Source organism: Vicia villosa, linkage group LG6 (assembly GCF_029867415.1).
Source record: "Vicia villosa cultivar HV-30 ecotype Madison, WI linkage group LG6, Vvil1.0, whole genome shotgun sequence".
NCBI lineage: Eukaryota > Viridiplantae > Streptophyta > Magnoliopsida > Fabales > Fabaceae > Vicia > Vicia villosa.
In genome coordinates this window covers 66,089,737-66,098,217 of record NC_081185.1, presented here as the reverse complement: position 1 = coordinate 66,098,217, position 8,481 = coordinate 66,089,737, and the positions used below count along the sequence as shown (strand labels likewise).

General features: G+C 27.9%; 1 protein-coding gene across 1 annotated transcript; it reads right to left on the bottom strand.

Moving 5' to 3' along the window:
- Positions 1-2,993: 2,993 nt before the first annotated feature.
- On the bottom strand, positions 2,994-6,144 carry LOC131613793 (histone-lysine N-methyltransferase, H3 lysine-9 specific SUVH4-like). The gene is made up of 10 exons (XM_058885432.1): positions 6,082-6,144; positions 5,540-5,590; positions 5,218-5,355; positions 4,920-4,969; positions 4,736-4,824; positions 4,444-4,600; positions 4,227-4,332; positions 3,953-4,135; positions 3,526-3,759; positions 2,994-3,107 (listed from the first exon to the last, which is right to left on the bottom strand). Exons 1-10 carry the CDS (start codon positions 6,142-6,144, stop codon positions 2,994-2,996), a joined length of 1,185 nt encoding a protein of 394 aa, XP_058741415.1.
- Between the last annotated feature and the right edge of the window lie 2,337 nt (positions 6,145-8,481).

Sequence of the window (8,481 nt, the reverse complement as noted above, 5' to 3'; positions counted from 1 at the left end):
GATAAGAAGTCTTCTTAGCAATTTTTTATGGTGTGGGAATGTGAAATCAAGATGCATCCATTGGGTTAAGTGTGAGAATGTTTGCAAGCCCAAAGGGAAAGGAGGGTTAGGTATTAGAGATGTGGGAGAAATGAACAAATCTCTTCTTCTTAAATGGAAGTGGAGAATTTTAAAGGAGGATAAGGCAATATGGAGTAGATTTTTACTTTTGAGATATCATATCCCGAAAATAAAAGTGTTAGCTTCTAGCAAGGATCTTTTAAATCGGGATGATTCTCGATGGTGGAGAGACATTGTTCTTGATGATTTCAAAGAGGATGATTTGGGTGAAGGGTTCACCGATTGGGTTAAATGTGAGTTCAAGAAAGGTAATAATATTCTTTTTTGGCATAGTTGTTGGTTGGATGATCAACCGCTCTGTGTTTCTTTTCCGCATTTGTTTGATCGTACAACCAACAAATTATGCGTGGTGAGTGATCTCCTTAATTTTAACCATGGTGACATTACGTGGAACTTGGAATCCATCTTTGGTGTGGATGTTTTGAATTCTTCGGTTCCGACCGCTCCTTCCACCATCTTATCCGCAACGGGCACGGTTATTGGCGAAGATTTTAGGGACTTGAAATCGATTCTTCAAGGGATTGTGCAGGACATATTGGCAACGGACGATTTCCATTGGAACCTAACCTCAAATGGAGATTTCACGGTGTCTAGTGTTTCGCACTTGGTGTCTAATGCAAAGGATCTAGCTTGGCCAACACCCACTATCAAGTTGTTGGATGTCATTTGGAAGACAAACATTCCGGGCAAAGATCAAGATTTTTTCTTGGAGATTCCTCATCAATAGACTACCGCTAAAAGTTCAACTTGTCAATAGAGGTGTGTCTAATCGTACTTCCATAGATTGTCCTTTTTGTTCAAACCATCCGGAATCTTTGGATCATCTTTTCTACCAATGCCATGTCACAAAGGCGGTTTGGAATAGAATTTATATGTGGTTTGGTAATGATGTTAATCTTTCTCATGAGGAATTCAAGGCTTTGGGAGTATTCAAGAAAAGGTGAAAAACACCAACACTAAAGCTAATCTAAACACAATATGGATGGATAGCTTTAATTTGGTGTACTTGGAATATGAGAAATACAATCATTTTTTATAACGGTATTTTTAGCTTCGATGAGGTGATATCAAACATCTTGTATTTTTCATGGAGATGGGTTAGTAATAAGGAATCTCCGAGTAGGATCAATTTTTATGATTGGTATAAATTACCCTTACTTTGTAACAAAACTTCCTAGCGTGTTCTCGATGAAAGGGTTGTACCCCTAGTGCGATATCTTATATTCAATTGCTTATTAAAAAAAAGTCTTTTAGATGGAAGAACGGCGAATGCTGAATTGAAACAAGATGTGACTGAAGGGTTTCACTTTCATCTCTCCTCATTCTTATTTTATTTTATTTCTCTAATTATTTATCTCTTTTTTGACGTAAGTAGACTTATATTTTTTTAAAGAAACTATTAATAATTATTTTATCACAAAATAACTATTATTAAAATTAAAACATTCAATATGTTCTGTGTAGTAATATTCAAGTATTATTATTAATGTTATTAAATTAAATAAACTTTCTTATAAAAAAATTAACGGAAAAATATATTTTGATTATCTTTTAAAAATAATTCTCTAAAATTTTGGACATCAAATAATTTTCATATTATATAAATTTATTTATAATAATTTATTTTTAAATTTAACTAAAATTTAAAACAAATTTAACTTGAATATTGGTATCCTTTCAAAATTTATGGGCATTACAAAATTATTTTATTTTTATATTTATATATTATTTAAAAATTAAAGACAAAATTTGGAATGTTTATATATTTGAATGAAAGATTAGCTTTAAAAATGCATTCATGTTAAATATATGCGCAATGAAAAATTTCTTATTAATTGATATTATAAAATATTTTTTTATTCTAAAATAATTTTTGTTTTGTTAAAATTTTTATGCAACATTTAAAAATGTAACCTTTTATTAGGAATCATACAACAATATAAAATTATTCCCATACACATTTAATGGGACATTTATTAGTTATTTTCAAAGATAAATTATATTAACATTTGAAAATCGTTCCCATAAATAATTTAGGGAACATTTGTAACATGTTGCGAGAATTGTCTTCGCAACACGTAATAAATGTTGCTTAATCTTTTTTTAGGCAACAATTTATAGGTGATGCAAAAAAAAGTATTGCTAGAAGCAATAAATGTTGTAGATCAAAATTGAACACCTCAATTGTTTTAGGGTTGCCAACCTAGTTCTTACATATTCAAGTGATGTTTTGATTTTTGTTTAATGTATTCCGCTGTAATCTTAGGTACTCTTGTTACTCCCTATAAATATTTTCCATTCTTCAATAATTGATTTTCGTTTTAAAAAATGTTCATATTATGGTAGTATATAATAAATAATATATTTTAATAATTAAAAATGTTATTTTTTTAATTAACTTAAATACATTAAATTTGTTGGTTTTTACACTACAAATCTTTTATTTTTGAAAATTACATATTGACCCTTTTTTTTGGTTTGGGGATAAGAAGAAAAAAATAACTATTTAATTTAGTGGGGTGTTGTTTGGTGTCGTTTAATTGTTTCAAAATATGGTTTTATTTTTAAATACAATAACTAAATATGTAGGATTCTTTTCGTTAACTCTATTGTAACCACGAAGATATATTTTGAAGGAGATTAGCATTGATAAAGTGTTTTCTTTTTGTGTTGTTGCATTGATTTTAAATATATTTAAGTGATTATAAGAGGCAATATTGTCGATCATTATATCTCTTTAAGAAAAATTGTAGAACACAAAATTACATTTTATTGTCATATTTATTACAATTTTGCAATATATTTCTCTATAGATAATCCCTTAAATGTCTAATACATATTAATTTGATGAAATTTGTATGATTTTTACCATACTAGTACAAACGCTTACGACATTTCTTTGCACCACAATGACATTGAAGCTGTTTGATTTTTCCATTTGAATCAACCACACTATCAAGTCTATATCCATAATCATAAGTCAGTTCCTGTTAAATAAAAAAAATTAACATTTTCTTATTAAATTTTCCTACGAAACAAGTTGTCGACAATATAAGAGGCACATGTCCAAAATACAAATTTAAATATAATTAAAGATTTAAATTGAATTTATTATAGAAATATAAAAGATAACATGACCAATGATAATATAAATTTCTTATGATTCACTAACTTTGCGGCAGGTTTTTTATTTTATTTTACTTTTTAAAATTTGTGAAAAATTTACTAAATTTTTTGTAAAACATAAGTGATTCTTGAATTTAAAAACTACGGTCATTTCTGGTTACAATAGAAAATGCTAAAAGATTTATTTTCATTACGATCATAAATACATAAATTTCTTTTTATGTTCATCACCATAAAAAAAGTTAACACATCATAACAAAAAATTATAAAAATAATTACCTGGTAGGGAGGTATGTCATGTGCTGCAAACAACATCAGACGAGCTAGTCTAACATCAAGGTGATTGTTGAGAACACATTGTACAAAAAGGTTTGGCTCACAACTGTGGTTGATAAACCTTGAAACATTTCCGAAAGAACCTGCATCAATACAAAATTCGGGATCTTTTTCTATTTCGCTGACTTTTTTTTTATATGATTTGTTTTTTGGTAGTATTACATCACCTATCCTTTTCTGAAAAATATCAATAATAAAAAAATATTAATATTAATCTTATTTAATTTCATATACTATTTATAATAAAATAAAAACTACCAAATGATAAAGAGTACATATTTTTTTTATTAATAAACTAGATAGATATAATATCGAGTGGAGAGCAAATCTAATTAAATCATAGTGGTATTATAAATTTTTGTATTCTTACATTTCTTCCATCCAATCCATTGATTGTGTGCAAGCAATCAATATCAAATATGTAGTCATTGATAATTGAATTATCTAATTTATCGTCTCTACTTAGTACACCAATATATTCTATTACTGGTGCACCAGAAGGTATAAAGTCCCATGTTCTAACAGCCCATCCTTTTTTGACTGTACGATAAACCTGTATAAAAGATTAGTATTTTAGTTAATTAACATATTTATAGACAACAATGATAATAAAATTTAAAAGTTTGTTTAAAATGTTAAATGACCTCAAGTCTATAATTCAAATCCTTTTGGGAAATTTTATTTCCACAGTTAGGCCCGCATCCACACTGCGGCCCACATTCCACTACGATGTCTCGAGGCTCTATTAATCTAAAAACATTAAATAATTAAAAGTTAGTTATTAATTTTAAGAATATTAAATATCAAACACTTCTAATATCATATATAAGAAAGAAAGAAAAATGAAACGAAAAATGTTACCTATTATCGTTTGTGTAAGGAAACTTAGAGCCATTAAGAAAATTAGTACATGAACATATATTAATATTTCTACAACTTCCTTGGCAATGACATCCATGAGTCCTTGGTGGAATCTTGACATGTTTTGAAACTTTATTTGACATAATATATGTAAAACCTAAAATTGTAAAAACACCATCAATGTCATATACTTTTTATATTAAAAAAATGGAGTGATAGCACAACATTTCACTTTAAAAAAGTGACTATATATTGGAAAAAGAAAATGAAACATCACTACACATGAACTTACCAGTAGGTGCAGTGGGAGGATCATCAAATTCATTGGTTGCAATTATGCAAATAGCTTCTTGTCCATCACTAATGTCGTTGCATACCAAACTAAACAAATAATATTTTTATAATTCAGTTATAAGTATGATATATCATCAGAGTTTAATAACATTATATATAAAACAAAATTTGTTAATAACTACCTTGGCGAAGAAGAAATAGCTCTAGCGACTTGACCTTTCATAAAATGGACCTGGAGTAATATAAAATAATCTTAAAATTTCACTTTATAAATGGAACAAAAATATATCACCAAAGACCAAAAATAACATATAATAGTAAAAAAATGTGCAAACAGTTTTATATAACCACCTGTATATAAAATAAACTCACTTACATATTTCTTTCTTGTTTTTATTGATGAAATTTATACTCAATCATTCTTAAAAATTTTAATTAAATAAAAATAAAAATTAAATTAAATAAATAAAATTTTACAACCTTATCTATTCCCACTTTAGCAAGTGTCTGAAGCTTATTGATCAGATATTTTGATGTTGTGAGTCCCATAACAAGTTCATTACCAATGCCATTTTCAACAACCTGCAATACAATGAAAATTAATTGAATAAATTCTTTCTATAATAAATTATAAGCAAATAAGATCCATATATTCATAGCCTCATAAATCCCAACTCAAAACAAATAAAATGAAGCTCAAGTATTTCCTATTTTGTGTTGCATGAAAAACTTTAGTGCAACAATAGTGCAAATTAGTGTCAAACTCATAACCAAGATCAAATTAAGTCATAAAGATGATGACCTTGCTATCCCTTACAAGCCAGGCATTGGCCTTTTTGTTATTAGTCTCTTCCTGTAAAATTAATGGGTCACATTATTAGAACTAAAATGTAATAGAAACAATATTTAAGTGTTAAATCCATAAGTTAACTCAACTTGGATTTAAAAAGTTTAATTAATACTCAACAATAAAAAAAATTAAATTAAAATATGGAACACTAGATTTGATTTACAAGCATTAATGAAAGGATATAAAAATAATATAGCATAATCGTAATTAATTTCTCTGCTAAGAAAATTGCATCAGTAATCGATTAGCATTTTTTTTATTTTCTCTTATAAAATATAAATATTTCGTAACGTTTTAGTTGGTTATTATAAACATATAACTTTTAAATTTATAAAAAAAAGTGTAAATGAATTTTATTTTCATAATATAAAAAATCAAGAAAATAAATAACCAATAAAAAAATAAATTAGTCTAATGTAAGATTATTATAATTATGAAAAAAAAAAGAATTATCATAAATCATGTAAAATATTAAAATATATTATATCACGCACCTTAGCAAGATTATGAAGATTGAAAAGTCTAAATGTTTGTCTCAGAGACAAAATGCCCCTCATGTCAAGTTCGTCAAACACAAATAAACCTGTACTTTTTGAAGAACTTGAATCTATAGATTCAAACCAAGGGTCACTTTCATGAATTTTATCATCCAATGTTTGTTGTTTCTTCAAATGGTTTAGCTTTGGTCTTTTTTGAATAAAATTGTCTTCAAATTTGATACCTCTTTTGTGGTAGAGGTTATAAGAAAGTTTATGTTGATTTTGAAGTCTTGAACTAACCCTAATTGGTTGCTCAAAACTTTTCTCGGTCTTATTTTCACAACTCTTGAATATTGACTCTATTATAATTTCTTTATATTCAAAAGTGTGAAATTGACACCTATAAATAAAATAAGATATAACAAAATGAAAACGTATTAATAAATAATACAAAACAATCAAATAAATCTAAAATATCAACTAAAAATTGGTTCAAACATTGAGAAAATTACTATAGAATAATTAGCCTTTATAATTTCGGGAAGATTCCTTGCTTAGATAAATGTACGATTGTGGGTACTGTTTGGCTTGCTACGGTTTGGATTATTTGGTTAAAGCGTAATGCGGTGATCTTTAAAGAGGAAGATTTTAGCTTTATCGAATGCATGTCGGAGATTATTCTATACTCATGGAGGTGGTTATGTGCCTCTCATAAGAGAGTAAATCTTTGTAGTTTTTATTATTGGAATATTCTCCCTCTTCTTTATTTTGAGAGGTAGAAGCTTTCTTTCTTGTATCGGGGCGGAGCATCCCTTTTGCTCCCTTTAATTCCATCACTTATTTAAAAAAAATAATGAACTAAACGATACAATATTATGCAACGCGGATACGTTAGATGATCAATTATTTAATAAATAAGGTTTGTAAAATATTATATAAAATTTATATTATGAATGGATATATTCTCTTTTACCCAACAAATACTGAAACAAAATATTGAAACTCAATATGTGTTTTGCAATATAGATCCTAAAACGTTATTGACGGATTCAATCACTATCTCTTTTAGTTTTATCAAATCTCAATAAACATTACCAACAATTGTGTTATTACAAAAAATAAAAATGAGAAAAGAAATTAATATTCTCAATCATATAGTGTTTGACGAAAAATCCTAACGTTACATATTGTTTTAATACAAAAAATAATAAAGTAATTTAAAAACAGAGATAATTGAAAACTTACCAGTAAATTATATGCTTATCTTTGCCTCAAATGTATAAGTGATGATGATATATTTGAATGAGTGAAGTATATATAGCCAAGATTATGAGGGCCTATTATAGTATTTGATCGCATTAAATCTATTACTAATTTTTATATTTGAATGCTTTAATGTTTTTTTCTTAAAGGCAGTGAGTCGTTGTAATGAAAATAGAATTGACATAATGATGAATACAGAAATAAAGAATTATTGAAATATTGTATTCAATATTTGCATGAAAAAAATTAATGAAATAATGAATTTAATTCAAAAGTCAGACCTCTATATTATACTACTATATGGTAAAAATTTTTTTTTTTAAACACATATAAAGGAAAACTAAAGGTTCTCCAACCTGTTTACAAGAGGACAAAGCAAAAGCCCGACAAAAGAAATTATAAACCAATTATCATTACGATAAGAAACGCAACGGCTCTTTGACAAAATCGTAATAAGGATAATTGAAACGAGTAATCTCTCCACAAAAGGACCACCTACACACCAAAATTTTGATGTTCCAAAGCAAATAATCAAAATTCCAATCCTCCTCACGAAAACAAGCATCATTCCTAACCAACCAAATGGACCAAGTTGTGGCTAACCAAATCACATCTAACTTCTTTACATCTACCTTTTTAGATTTACAAAATGAGTGTCAATCCATAAAACTTGACAAGCACTCTTCCTCCTCTATCCCCGATTTACTTATCCATAATGCTATCTCCCTCCAAATATTCTTTACGAAAGAACAAACAAAAAAAGTATGATCTCGATTTTCTAGATCAATACTACAAAAAGAGCACTTTAAATGATCAAAAAGGATAGGAATACCTCTATGCACCAAAATATTTTTTGTTGGAAGCCTATTAGCAAGGAGCCTCCACCCAAAAGCCTTAATTTGTAACGGCACCTCCGATTTCCAAACCAACCCCTTCGCCTCATGAAACTACAAAAAGGCCCAAAAAAGTACGCTTGCTCGCATACCCCCATAACAAGAAGATACCAAAAACACTTCTTCCCGATTAAGATCCCATTCCACCACATCTTTATCTACACCCAACTCCCCAAAATCCTCCAAAAAAACCCATTGTAACGCCCAGAAAAACAATTATGTGCTTAATTTAGTCATTTGTGATAATTATTGATATTTT